Source organism: Pelophylax lessonae (genome assembly GCF_965119305.1).
Source record: "Pelophylax lessonae genome assembly, chromosome: 8".
Classification (NCBI taxonomy): Eukaryota; Metazoa; Chordata; class Amphibia; order Anura; family Ranidae; genus Pelophylax; species Pelophylax lessonae.
Genome location: NC_138775.1, coordinates 213,415,685 through 213,429,636, shown reverse-complemented (window position 1 = coordinate 213,429,636; position 13,952 = coordinate 213,415,685). Strand labels below are relative to the sequence as shown.

The 13,952-nt window shown below is 42.8% G+C and overlaps 1 protein-coding gene across 1 annotated transcript in view; it reads left to right on the top strand.

Moving 5' to 3' along the window:
• NUF2 (NUF2 component of NDC80 kinetochore complex) overlaps nucleotides 1-13,952 on the top strand; it is a 66,236-nt gene that overhangs the window by 17,745 nt on the left and 34,539 nt on the right. Inside the window, exons 4-7 of the mRNA XM_082264888.1 lie at nucleotides 4,963-5,039; nucleotides 13,317-13,378; nucleotides 13,462-13,559; nucleotides 13,679-13,752. Coding sequence (XP_082121014.1) covers nucleotides 4,963-5,039; nucleotides 13,317-13,378; nucleotides 13,462-13,559; nucleotides 13,679-13,752 — 311 coding nt within the window. The remainder of the gene's footprint in view (nucleotides 1-4,962; nucleotides 5,040-13,316; nucleotides 13,379-13,461; nucleotides 13,560-13,678; nucleotides 13,753-13,952) is intronic.

Sequence of the window (13,952 nt, the reverse complement as noted above, 5' to 3'; positions counted from 1 at the left end):
TTTTATCAATTTCCATGTGCGTTTTACAGCCTGTTCACATATGTGCAGGCCAGCCGCAGTATACCGTAATTTGAAACAGGGAGTCCTGAGCCACTGAATGAAATTGCATCAGACTGGGCTTTGAATTTGCACTGCAAACAGGCCTACACATTTGTGAACCTAGGTATCGGAGCATATGTACAAGTAACTAAAATGTCTCTAACAAATTAGTTTAGCTTTAAGACCTTTAAATGTGTCCTAATAACTGCCATATTTATCGGCATATAACACACTTTTTTCCCTGAAAAAGTAGTGCAAACAATGGGTGCGTGTTATACGCTGATATATTTTTTTTTTTTTACCAACGTGGGGGGCAGGAATCGGTGGTCCGGAGGAGTGGTGTCAGGCTGGCCGCCCCACCTCTCGTGGCCCTGGGACAGCCCTGCCAGCGTACTCTGCAGTTAAGAAAAAATCACCGCCAGCCCCTTTTTGTAAATCTTTCCTACATTATATCACTGTCATGTCAAAACGGTGCCTCTCGCTGCTCCTCCTCTGAATGTAGCTTCAAATTGGTGGAGGAGAGCGATCACATGACCGGCCATTCAACGCCAGGGGAGAGCGGTCACATAATCTGTCATGAAAGAACGGCGCTAACAAGGTATTTAGAGACATTGGTTTGCTATGACACTGACACAATGTAGGAAGCAACTAGGAAACGCGGCTTGCAGTGATTTTTACTTTAGAGTACACTGGCAGGGCTGTCCCAGGAGACTGGGGGTCTCCTGGGAGTGCATGGGGGCTATGCAGTGTAAAGGGGGTTGAAGAAAGGGAGAAAAAGTTACTCTCCAATGTACAACCCAATTCATCTCCCACACACCTCAAATCCCTCTCAAGTCCCACAAAGACAATACATAATGTAGGCGCTCAGTTGGGAAGTACTGGGGTGTAGCGGTACTTGGGTGGAGACAGTGAAATGTATGACTCTTGACACCACCTCCAGATTCAAAGCTGCGGTGTCCTACTGTGCATAGGGGAACTGTGTAATGTAAAGGGGGGCTGTATAATGAATGGGGCTGTGTACTGTTAATTTTAATTGTTTAAAATTTTCCTTTCCTAAAACTTCATTTGAAGGTGCGTGTTATACGCCGATAAATACGGTATCTCCACCATCACCGCATAATATTTACCTATAGTCTTGGTCAGTAAATAGGTTTTTCTTTTCCTCCTCTCAGTAAAATGGTGAGACCAACATCTAGACTTTGGAAACGTTTCCACAGTGCAATTTCTGCTGAGATCAAAGCTTCAAATTGCAAACATTGTGAGAAGAAATATTCTTTTCCAAATGCTACAAGGATGACAAAACACATCCTGGTATGCCAAAGGTGCCCTAAAGACATAAAAAAAATACTTTATGTAAAGACATTAAAAAATACTTTATGGAATGAAATGATGAGGACCAGAATGAAAGTGCAAGTAGCTTTTCCCTCTTTCTGCTGCTTCTGGATCACCACAATGTGTTTCTTCACCAGCAGTGTCTTTAAGTAAGGAAGTGTAACTAGGGCTGAAACAACTAATCGACTAAATCGATAATGACAATCGTCAACGATTGTCATTATCGATTAGTTGCTCTGTCGATTGGTTGTGCTCTTTCCCCGCCTGTCAGCAAGCTCCGTCTGCTCTGTGAAGCCGTCGGCTGCATTCACTGTCTCTCTCACAGCTCTGAACTTCCGTGAACTCCCCCTCCCTCCTTTCCTCTCTGCCTTTCCTCTCCGCCTTCTTTGTGACGTCAGTGAGTGAGTCAGATCAAAGTAAGGGAGAAAAGAGAGGACAGAAGCAGCAACAGAACGTGATTAGTGTTACAGTGTCCTGTCAATGCAATGCAGCCCGCCAAAAAATATAATAAAAGCTTATCCAGATAAAAGAGTTAATATTCCTTCTAAAGTGCAATATTATAATAGAAAAATAAGTGATTAAAAACGTCCATATAACACATATAGGGGGTCTTTCTATGCTCCCTATTTCATATCTATGGCTGACAGGGAAGTTTTTATTCACTTATTTTTCTATTATACTATTGCACCTTATAAGGAATATTAACTCTTTTATCTAGATAAGCATTTATTATATTATTTACAGTATATAGCAGCTTCATTTCACATTTGTGCGATGCGGGAAGGCTGCGAATTCGCAGCCTGTTCCTGCATCGCATCCGCACAAGAGGCAGTTCACACTGCCATATGCGATACGCAGGGGGTGTCAATTGAATGTTAACGACACCCCCAGTTTGATCGCTTATCGCAGTGCGATTTGCAATTTCACACAGAATCGGATCGCACAAGTGTGAACCATTCGCAGCCTTCCCCATCGCACAAGTGTGAACCATTGGCAGCCTTCCCCATCGCACAAGTGTGAACCGGCACTTGCACTTTGTTTGTTCATTATTATTTTAAATAAATGAAAAAAAGGCATATTGAGTTTTTTTATGATTTTATCCGATTAATTGATTAATCGAAAAAATAATCGTCAACTAATCGATTATTAAAATAATCGTTAGTTGCAGCCCTAAGTGTAACAAACCACGGCCTCCTAAAAATACACAATCCCTTCATTTTTAGATAAAATGACACCTGAAAATCAGGAGAACATTGATAAAGCCTCCTACAAGAGCAATATATTCTTCTGGATCAGCATTGTCAATAACTTGAAATGCATATTGGCAGGATGCTTCTAAATTATTACGGGGGTGGGGTGGTTACTTGGTCTCATGTATAGGTGAAATGCTCCTAACTTATACAGTCCTTGTTATTCCATTCGTTATAAAAATGAACCTTTTAAAAGCAAGGTTTTTTTTTTCACTGAATAAGGGTCCATTCACACGACTTGTCATGCAACTTTCGACATAAAAGTTGCATTACAAGTCGTTACCCATGTTTTTCAATAATAACCATTCATATATGCGTGACTTAAAGTTGCAGCAACTTCAAAATAGTTCATGCACTACTTTGGTCTGATTTTAATGCAAATTGAGGGCCATAGACGTCAATGTTAACCCTCGGAAGGTGCATGAAAGTCATACCTGAATGTTATACAATGCAACTTGTGTGCAACAGTTGCCCATTATCACTGGTCAAAGCCAAAGTCGTATCCAAGTTGCACCCATCCAAAGTTGGCGCAACTTTGGAGTCATGCAAGTGTGAATGGGGCCTAAATCTGGAAACACGCTATACAATTTTCTTTATTTTTTTGTTCCCTTAGATTTACCAAAACCATATAATATGAGGTCAGACCTAAACACTTTCAATTTCTATGCGTTTAGGCAGGCCCTTGCACTACATAGTTGAAGGTAAATCTAAAGGAAATCTACCAACAAAAGTTGTATAGTGTGTATCCAGCTTTAGCTGTACTTTTATATACTTTGCATTTCATCTTCCTAGTGTAACAAAATGACTTCTAATTTGTAAAACTACTCACCACTGAATTTTTTTAAAAATTTTCCAAAAATTAGAAAAGGTTTTTTTTTTCCCCCATGTCTTTATAATTTCTGGAAATTTTACATCTTAAGTTAGGGTTCAAGACTTCCATCTTGCCTTAGGTAGTTTTTGCCTTCCACCTCAACCAGGACATTGTTCTTTCATCCATTTGACTGGCCTCCGGTTAATCAAAAGGAAATTTCTCTCCACTGTCTGGATGTAGTTCGGACTGTGTCAGTATCTCTCAGCCACTGCTTCATTTAGAAAGACTGATTCCCCTTTTGCCATCTAGGATGGGTGCCAGGAGGGCACCCTGGCTTTTTGTTGCACCATTTCTAGGTGGCTCAGACAAGTTTTCTGTTATGGCTCGCTCTACTAGATCTGTGAGAGCATCTTAAGATATTTTTAAATTGGGCTACTTTATCCAAATTTGTAGGGCTTCTACCCAGTCATCTGGTAACACATTCTGTAAGTTTTCCTTCCTCCGATGCCAGTTTGTTTCGATCATAAGGTCCTTCAGGTATCCAGGAAGTTCTTTGAGCTGCAGGCAGTCCCCAGTACTCTGTTGTTTACTCTTAGCACTTGTGTGTGGTGTTACCCCCTTCCACACTTGAAGGGGTTGTAAAGTCAGAAGGTTTTTCATCCTTGTGCATTAAGATAAAAAGCCTTCTGTGTGCAGCAGCCCCCCCCCCCCCCCAATACATACCTGAGCCCCCTCTATATCCAGCCATGTCCACGAATGCCTCAGCTGTCCGGGATTCTTCCTCCTGACTGGCTGAAACTAAGGAGCAGCACCATTGGCTGCCGCTGCTGTCAGTCATACTCAGCCAATCAGGAGAGAGAGGGGGCAGGGCCAAACGCCAGCTCCGTGGCTGAATGGATACACGGAGCTGCAGCTCAGCTTGAGTGTCCCCATAGCAAGCTGCTTGCTGTAGGCGCATGCAACAGGAGAGAAGGGCCAGGAGCTCCAGCTAGGGACCCGAGAAGAGGAGGATCCGGGCTACCCTGTGCAAAACCATTACACAGAGGAGGTAAGTATAATATGTTTATAATTTAATAGAAAAAGAAAAAGACTTTACAATCACTATAATCTCAGCTGGACTGCTTTGAACTTCCTTCAATAGATGAGAAAGAAAATAGAAATGTACTCGCTATATTCTTTTTCTTGGAGTCCATTGAAGGACACAGTTGTCACCCATCTGTGTTTTATGATCATGGTCTTGGTATTGCTTTGCTCTGAGGCATTCTGGTTGCAGTCAGGTTTATCCTGCGCTGGCCTACAGTGCTTTTGTTTGCCAGTGTCCAATCCTCCATGGCAGTATAACCTGAATGTTTAGAAGCTTCCTGTGTTCTTCAGTGGACTCCAAGAAAGGGCTTTTATGGGGAGTACAAAAAGATCATTTTTTAATTAGGGCACATATTCTTTATGGCACATTGTACTGTATATATAACCATATTTACTAGCAGTTGCAGATTTCTTGTTTCCTAGCTGATGGCTATGTATATGTTTCAGATACCGGTGAATTTGGAAATCCCGTACCCTCATCTTGTTGAAGGCTTTGCACCACTGGGCTATATTGTAGCTTACATGTATGTATTTTAGCTTGTTAGACTTTCCATGATGGTAGCTTTGCACTTTACGGTCAAATCAATGCAGAAAAAAAATAACTGAATTTGATTTTATGCTCTTGCATAGAAACTAAAACAGCGGATTTTTTCTTGGTCATTGTTTTATACAGTGGCTGCAACTCTCTTTATCTTGATCTGTATGTTGATGTTTTTGCTCCTACATCCGAAGTTACAATACAGGGTTACTTTGTACCTGTAAACCAATTCGCTTAGACGTTTGCACTAAAGGAATTTACAAAAAAAAAAAATATATATATATATTGTGACAGGAAGTCAGGTAAATCTGGGAATGTAGTCACTGAGAGGAGACACATTCCCACCTGCTTTGAAAGTTCACTGATACTATAGGGTGTTGGCTGCAGAGAGAGCCAGCAGGAAGTTGAAAACCATTCAGCTGTTCAGAATGAGGAGATCAAGGACTCTATAATTTGTCCAGAGAAAATCTATTGAGTGCTGCCTCCAGAAGCTGTGTCCTGAAGCCATGTGGGCTGGGAGCAGGAGGACAGTCAGCGTGTGCCTCCCGACAGGATGTGTGGGCCTGGGAGAAGACCCCCCCGGAGTGATGTGTGCCCGGGACGGTAACCAAGGGTGAATACGTCTCAAAGGTGAGAAGACGAAGTGTTTCTGTGTGAAAGAAAACAAAGGGACATGTTCAATGGACAATGTTTATATGTGAAAAGAAAACAAATGGACATTTGAGTGTCCGCTGTAGGACAAGGAAGTCTGCCCGACGGTAGGTTGGAGACAGACACTTAGGCAGGTTCCAGTTGTGAGAAGGTAGCCGCCCACAGAGGCAAGGATTTATTTTGTCTTTTATTTTATTTTGGCTGTTTTGATGCTTGCAATTGTGTTAAGTAAATTGCATGAATAAATCAGTCTTGTTTTTCAACCTCTAATCGGCTATCTCTGTGAAAACGCACCCCCAAAGGGGTCACCCATACGCCTACCACCGAGCTAATCCCTCACATATGGTGGAGGTATGCAGTGGGCATAAACAGAGATCCCTGCAAGGAAGTGCAAATGTTTGATGAACTTTATCTGGTGCATGAGATTGCACAATCTATGTGTGCAGGAGAGAAGATCCTGACAGAAAAAAATAAAAAGTGTTTTAAAGAGACAGCGGTCTCAAAATTATTTGATGAACTTTGTTGTGTCTGGTGCAAGTGACTGCACAAACTGTGTGCGCAGGAAAAGAGATCTTGCAAGAGAGAGAACAACTACATGTGTTAAAGAGACAGTGGTCTGAAAATTTTTTGCTGGACTGTGAAAAATTTGTTTGTGGAGTTATTGAAGATGGGGCGTTCAAAACGCCTGAAGAATGCAAAGATAGATGAAATGAGAGACCGGATTCTATGGATGGAGGGGATGTTGCCGTCTGAACCAGCCCCATCCATGCCTAAAGAGAGTCTACTAAAGAGGAAGGTTGTTGTCCCTAGCAACACTGATGAAACTGCTATGGAGACGCAGTGTGCTCAGATGAAAAGTAAACTCAAAATGGAGGAGATGTTGAAACATCTGATTATATCAAATGCAGCTCAACAGCAAGCAAATGCAGCTCAACAGCAGGCAAATGCGGATTTTCAGCGGAGCTTTGCAGCTCAGCAAAAGGCTCACCAAGAGAGCATGGCAGGCTGGAAACAGAGACGCCAGCAGCCAATGGAGGCCATCGGTTTGGAGGAAACCGAGTATGTGTGCAGGGCTGAGTTGGATGCCTTGCAACGGAAAATGGAAGAAAAGGAACAAGCCTTGGAATTGCTTAAAATGGAGCATAGAAACTTGCAGGAAATGAATGAACTACTCAAGTCTCATGTGTTACAGTGGGAAGAATCCACTGCTCTTCTTTTGGTCGAGTTGCAAAAACGCAGAGAGACTATAATGGAGAAAGATACCATCCTCATGGAAAAGGAAATTGAAATTCAGACTTTGCAGAAGCAAAGCATGTGTGAAATGTTGGAGTTGCGTAATCGGCTGGAAAAAAGTCTTCAGTGTTTGGAAGTTACAAAAATAGACCTGCAGGAGTCGCAGGAACAGAATGTCGCTCTGAAAACGACATTGTCTCTCAGCGACAATGAGAAAAGTGAAAGAGAGGCTAAATTACTGAGTACTGTGTATGAGCTCACCACTTTGAGCAATGTGGTAGATGAATTACGTGCAGACTGTGAAAGTTGGAAAGGTGAAGCCCAACGTTTCCAGCAGCAGTTAAAGGAGAAAGAAGCCTGTGTGGCAGAATTACAGTCTCATTCCCAGAAACTAGCCAATGAGGTGAAGGCTCTTATGCAGGGAAAAGGAGATTGTGAACATAAGAGGGAAAAAGTAGAGGCACAGCTTCTGGAATCGCAAGTCAAGGTGTCAGAAGGTGACCGATTGTGTGCTAAGCTGTCAGAGAAGGCAAACCGACTGCAGGTTGAGTTGGACAATGTTACAAATCAGCTTTCTCAAGCAGACAGCAAATCTAGAGAAATTGCGGAAGATTTTTCTATCTTGGAATCGCAGCTGCAAGACACGCAGGAACTCTTACAGGAAGAGAGGTGTCAAAGGCTGAGTTTTAGCACAAAGCTCAAACAAATGGAAGATGAGAAAAATGGCTTCCTGGAACAATTAAAAGAGGAGGCAGAAGCAAAGAAAAACCTATCAGAGCAAGTCGCAACATTGCAAGCTCAGATAGCGGATATGAAAAAACGCATGGAAGAAAGCGTTGGTTCATTACAGTGTGTTGAAGATGTGAAAAAGAAGTTTGATCAGATGCTTGGTGAAGAGAAGACTGTGTCTGCAAAATATGCAGAAGAACGCGCCCGTGCAGAAACGGAGGTGCGTGATAACGAGAGCAAAGCCCTGTTCTTGGCTCGCTCTTTGGAGGAAGCTCTAGAGTGTAAGGCTGAACTAGAAAGTGTTAACCAACAGCTGTGTACAGAAATGGAAGATTTGGTCAGCTCCAAGGATGATGTTGTGAAAAGCGTTCAGGAGCTAGAAAAGTCTAAGCGAGCCTTAGAACAGCAACTAGAAGAGATGAAGATTCCGTTGCAGGAACTGGAAGAGGAATTCCAGGCAACAGAGGATCTGTCCCAAAGAGGGGATAGTGTGCCTGATGCAGTTTTTAAAAGGATCAGTGTTTTGGGGTCTGTCCTGAGTGAGCCTCAGAAATGTGATGACATGTGGCTTGAATCACCCCTTTGGAATAAACCGTTCCTTCAAAAACTTCAAGCATTGGAAAATGTATCATTAGAGCTTCAGCAAACAAAGGAGCTGAGTAAGAAATGTGATGATTTCTCAGTTCAGGCTGAAAACCTAGTGGGGAAAACTAAGGCTGTTGGTGAAAACGTGAAGCAAATGAATAAGTGCCTTTCAGGGAGTGTTTCCAAAATGGAACTGGTGAAAGACGGGTGGCAGAAGTTTGATCGTGATCTTGAGATGCATTCCATGTGGAATTCAGATAGAGAAAAAGAACTAGGTGACCTTGAGCGGTCAAATAGTTCAGCAGAAAGTGCATTGAAGAAACCTGTAAAAGAATGTGTTGCAGTTCCATGCTTCTTCACTGATGCAGAGAGGAGGTCTATAATGGATACCACCCAGATCGCTGGGTTCAACTGTGTTGTTGCCTTTAACCCCTATGTTGGTGTAAGGAAAGTTGATGATGTTCTGGTTGACTACTTCTGTGAAGAGTTTGGCAAGAAATATAAACTGAATATCAAATCAAATAGTAGGCCTTTACTGCGACTCGCTCAGGAGGGCGAAAAGTTTAAGAAGTTGATGAGTGCAAATGCTTCCGATCTGCCTATGAATATGAAATGTTTGGTGAATGATATTGATATCTCTGGGAAAAGGAACAGGGGTCACTTTGAAGAAATGTGTGACAGCCTGTTGTCTCAATTGGAAAATCCTCTGCACAGCATCTTAGAGCAAGCAAAGCTCAAGAAGGAAGATCATTCCCTTTTACAACAAAAAGTCAATGATTGTGTACAGATGTATGGAGAGGCAACTCAAGTCACAGAGGGATGTCAAGAGTCCCTACTTGGAACAAAGCTTAGTGAAGCAAAGGTTCTCAAAGTTTTGTGGAAAACATTTATGGATTGCAGAGAGAGGCGTCTTAAGAATGTTGAAGACATTAAGACTAGCCCAATTGAGTTGCCTATGGATCACGGTCCTCCATGGTGGATTGGACAGACGGTTATGAGAGACAAGCTGTCTGACATTTATGAGAAAGCTGTCAATGAAGATGACAGAAACAAGAAGGAGCAAAATGATGCCAAAAATGCAGTTGAAGAATGTGTATATGAGATGAGAGACAAACTGTGTGGCATTTATGAGAAATCTGTCAATGAAGATGACAAAACAGTTTCATCCGGAAGCTTGAGGATAATAGGAGGCTTATCAGTGAGTCAGCAGTGCCTGACACATGCGTGCCTGGAAATATGTGTCCCAACCCTAGGGTTGAAACAAGAGGGGGGGGTATGTGACAGGAAGTCAGGTAAATCTGGGAATGTAGTCACTGAGAGGAGACACATTCCCACCTGCTTTGAAAGTTCACTGATACTATAGGGTGTTGGCTGCAGAGAGAGCCAGCAGGAAGTTGAAAACCATTCAGCTGTTCAGAATGAGGAGATCAAGGACTCTATAATTTGTCCAGAGAAAATCTATTGAGTGCTGCCTCCAGAAGCTGTGTCCTGAAGCCATGTGGGCTGGGAGCAGGAGGACAGTCAGCGTGTGCCTCCTGACAGGATGTGTGGGCCTGGGAGAAGACCCCCCCGGAGTGATGTGTGCCCGGGACGGTAACCAAGGGTGAATACGTCTCAAAGGTGAGAAGACGAAGTGTTTCTGTGTGAAAGAAAACAAAGGGACATGTTCAATGGACAATGTTTATATGTGAAAAGAAAACAAATGGACATTTGAGTGTCCGCTGTAGGACAAGGAAGTCTGCCCGACGGTAGGTTGGAGACAGACACTTAGGCAGGTTCCAGTTGTGAGAAGGTAGCCGCCCACAGAGGCAAGGATTTATTTTGTCTTTTATTTTATTTTGGCTGTTTTGATGCTTGCAATTGTGTTAAGTAAATTGCATGAATAAATCAGTCTTGTTTTTCAACCTCTAATCGGCTATCTCTGTGAAAACGCACCCCCAAAGGGGTCACCCATACGCCTACCACCGAGCTAATCCCTCACAATATATATATATATATATATATATATACAGGGCTTTTTTTCTCAGAAAATAGGTGCAGGAACTCCCCCTTCTGAGTCACTTCTTGTCTCCGCCTCCTACCCACCTCTGAGCAACATGCCTTGGTTCCACCCCCTACCTACCGCACGGTACTGCCCCTTTTAGAGACTACAGAACCAATTATAATTTTGTGGGGATAAGTAATTTGTATGGAATTTATTAATAACAAGAAGAGCAGTACAGTAGATCCCCAGCAGCAATAGACCCCCCAGCAATAATATTTTCCCCCAGCAACAATAGACCCCCCCCCAGCAACACTAGATTCCCCCCAGCAACAACAGACCCCCCCCCCCAGCAACAATAGATTCCCCCAGCAACAATGAACCCCAACAAAAATAGACCCGGTAGCAACAACAGATTTCCCAGCATCAATAGACTTCAGCAGCCAACAGCAATAGATCACTCCCTCAACAGGAGATCCCTTCCAGCAACAATTGACCTCCCCTAGCAACATAAGCCCAACCAACAACAATAGTTCCCCCACCAACAACAATAGGCCTCCCCAGCAAAAATATAGACTGCCACAGAAAAATAGATGCCCTCCAGCAACAAAAGATCACCCAACCGCCAGCAACTATAGACGCTCCCTCAACAGAAGATCACTTTCAGCAACAACTGGCCCCAACAGCAACATAAGCCCCCCCCCCCCTCAGCAACAATACCAGTCATGCAAAAATAGATTCACCCCAGCATCCCTTTCCATTACATTCAGCTCTATGTATGTATATGTATACAGACGAGAAAGGAATGGTGAGATCTGTTCCATTCATTTTATATTTGCTCTTGTTTTGTAACCCAAACTACAGAAATGCTCTATGATTGGTAGGGAGGCCACCTGTCACAGTGATGGGCCAATAGTGAGCCACAGAAGAGGAATAGTGGACAGTGGTCACTCAAAGGTGCTTCCAGTGGAAAATGTCCCCTTACCTACTCCTGTTCAGGTGAAACAGTTACCTGTCGCTTTCTTTTCTGATGACCGGAATGAGAGTAGAGAGGTTGAATGTCCTTGGCAGAGCTGCATACATTGATGACAGTGTAATAGAGGTTCTAACCCCTCCCTGCTCTATCCAATTCTTTCTTAATGAATACTTTAGGACCTCATACACGCTGGGGCTTTTGTAAATGTTTTTCTTCACCTGGCAGGAGAAAAGCAGTTTAAAAAACACACCCAAGCTGTTTTTTGCAAACACGTTTAGGCACGTCAATCGCGTGTTTATTTCATTGGCCAGACTATTCTGGACATTGGAATGTAAAACGCTCAAGTGTTAAACACACCAAGCATTTAGCTGTGTTTTGGCATATTTTTTTTTTAAAAAAAAATTTCTGCCAACAAAACACTCCTCTTGAATGCTCAAGAAATGTTTTTTTTTTTTTTTTTTTTTATGCCTCTAAACTCCTGTAAACACCCATGTGTGCATGGATACATAGGCTAACCTGTAGGGGCGTTTAGAGGTAGAATAAAAAATGTTGACACATTCTGTGCATGAATGTAAAAAATCATCTGTGTGCTGCAGCCCTCCCTGCCTCCCCTTATACTTACCTGAGCCCCCTTTCAATCCAGCGATGTCCAGGAAAGCCTTGCCTCTCTGGGGACTCGCACTACTGATACTGGTCAATCACAGCCAGTGAGTCAATCAGGAGATTTAAGGGGCGCGACTCCCTGTTTGTATTACACACAGAGTGGCGGGTCGGGAGCACGCCTGCTTGATCGCCCCCAGAGCAAGCTGCTTGCTGTGGGGGCACCGGGCAAGAGGTAGGAGCAAGGAGCAATGGTGTAAGACCTGAGAAGAGGAGGATCTGGGCTGCTCTGTGCAAAACCATTGCACAGAGCAGGTAAATATGACATGTTTGCTTAAAAAAAAAAAAAAAAACACAAGGTTTTAATATCACTTTCAAGTGTTCATGAGGCCTGTATGAAAATTTTTCTTTTTTTAATAGAGTGGGGAAGGATTAGAACACCTGTTGGGGCTATTAAATTTAAAGCTGAATTCCAACTTTCTGAATTCTCAATCCCAGCATAGATCATACCTCTGTACCATGTTGCTCTGTTGACCTCAGATTCCCTGATATTCTGGGTTTAGTTGTGGCTTTGTATCATGTGACACTCTGTATATCCTGCTTATATATAAGACTGTGTCCCTTCCACAGCCACTTCCTGCAGCAGCTAGAGCCCTTCCCTTTGTAGTCTTTCAGATGTAACTTCCTTCACAGCTCTAATGGTGAGTGGGGTTAAATACTTTCTTGTTTACATTCAGTCCCACCCAGTCTCACCTACAAAAAGAGTCCATATCTCCCAAGTCACACCTCACAGATCACAGCATTATCCAAGAAGGAAACCCCTTTATACACAGCCTGTTCTGAAAGATAGCTGTGCTGTTGCTGGGGAGGAATGAATGGATCACAATTAGAATTCAGTGTTGCCTAGGTAAATGTGCCAACCAGTGTGAACAGGGAGAGTCCCACCCATCAAATCCCACCTTCCCAGAGCCCTGCTTTCTGTGATCTGATTTATTTCTATATAAAGAAAACACCTCCATAATAATCTCCCAAAGCCCTTTCTTTGTGGTCTTGCAGGAAGCCATAATTCTCTGGCATGCTGCAAGACATACACATTGGTGGAGGTTTGACACATTGTCACCTTTCACCACCCACATGAAGGCCCAGAAACACCCACAGTAACCCTTAGACCCCACCCAAATCAACTTCCAGAATTGGAACAAGTGACTTCCGTAGCCCGCCCTGAAACTACAGAGAATCAAAGGAACATGGGACATGTAGTATCAGGACTGGAGAAGGAAGGAAACAGGAAGTCAGAGAACTTTGAAATTCAACCAGGAGGAGTGACATCACAGACATAGAAGCCTGCAGTATACAGCTAAAGGAGGTAAGTTGCACACAAAGTGGGGTTGTAATTCATTTACAGGCACAGTGTATCTCTTGTTTTGGGAAGGAAAAGCGGGAGTGCTCCTTTAAGCTCATTTTAGCCTGGTGTTCTGCTTTAAAGAAATGATTCTCTTTTCATTAAGGACACGTCTTCTGCCGATATGTCGAGTATATGAGTTTCACCCATCTGATGTTCTGAATCCCAGTAAGTATGTTGTGGCAGTAAACATTCTGACCAAATCTAAATCATGTATTTCTTTGACCTTCTTTTTTTTTCTCCACCTTTAGAAGGGAAACTTATTATCACCTTGTATAGTGGGATTGTCAACTTTCTCCACTTCAGGAGTACTCGAATGGAGAGCTACAATGAATTCTGTTTGAGCTATGTAAGGAAAAAAAAAAAATCTTCTTCATGTTTTCACTCCTGGTTTTTCTTGTTTTGTTTTTTTCTGGTACTACTGTTACAGGTTTTCATTCATGCTGGATTTTTTAATATTGCTTGCAGAAATCTGCTTTGGATAGCATGAACCAGCAGCAGAAGACCATTCAGGAGTTGGTAGCTAAAAAGGAGAAACTTACGTAAGTTTTGCTGAACTCCATTTTCATTGGTTATGATTTGCTTTTCAGAATGAGGCTCTTGATCTACTGAGCAAAAAGAAAAGGTAACTGTGTAAATAAGGTGCGCTTGATTGACCCTTGCAGAGAGATTGGATGTCCACTAATCATTGTGGAACCATCTCATACATCAGACATATCGCCACTTCCTCTCTGACATATCG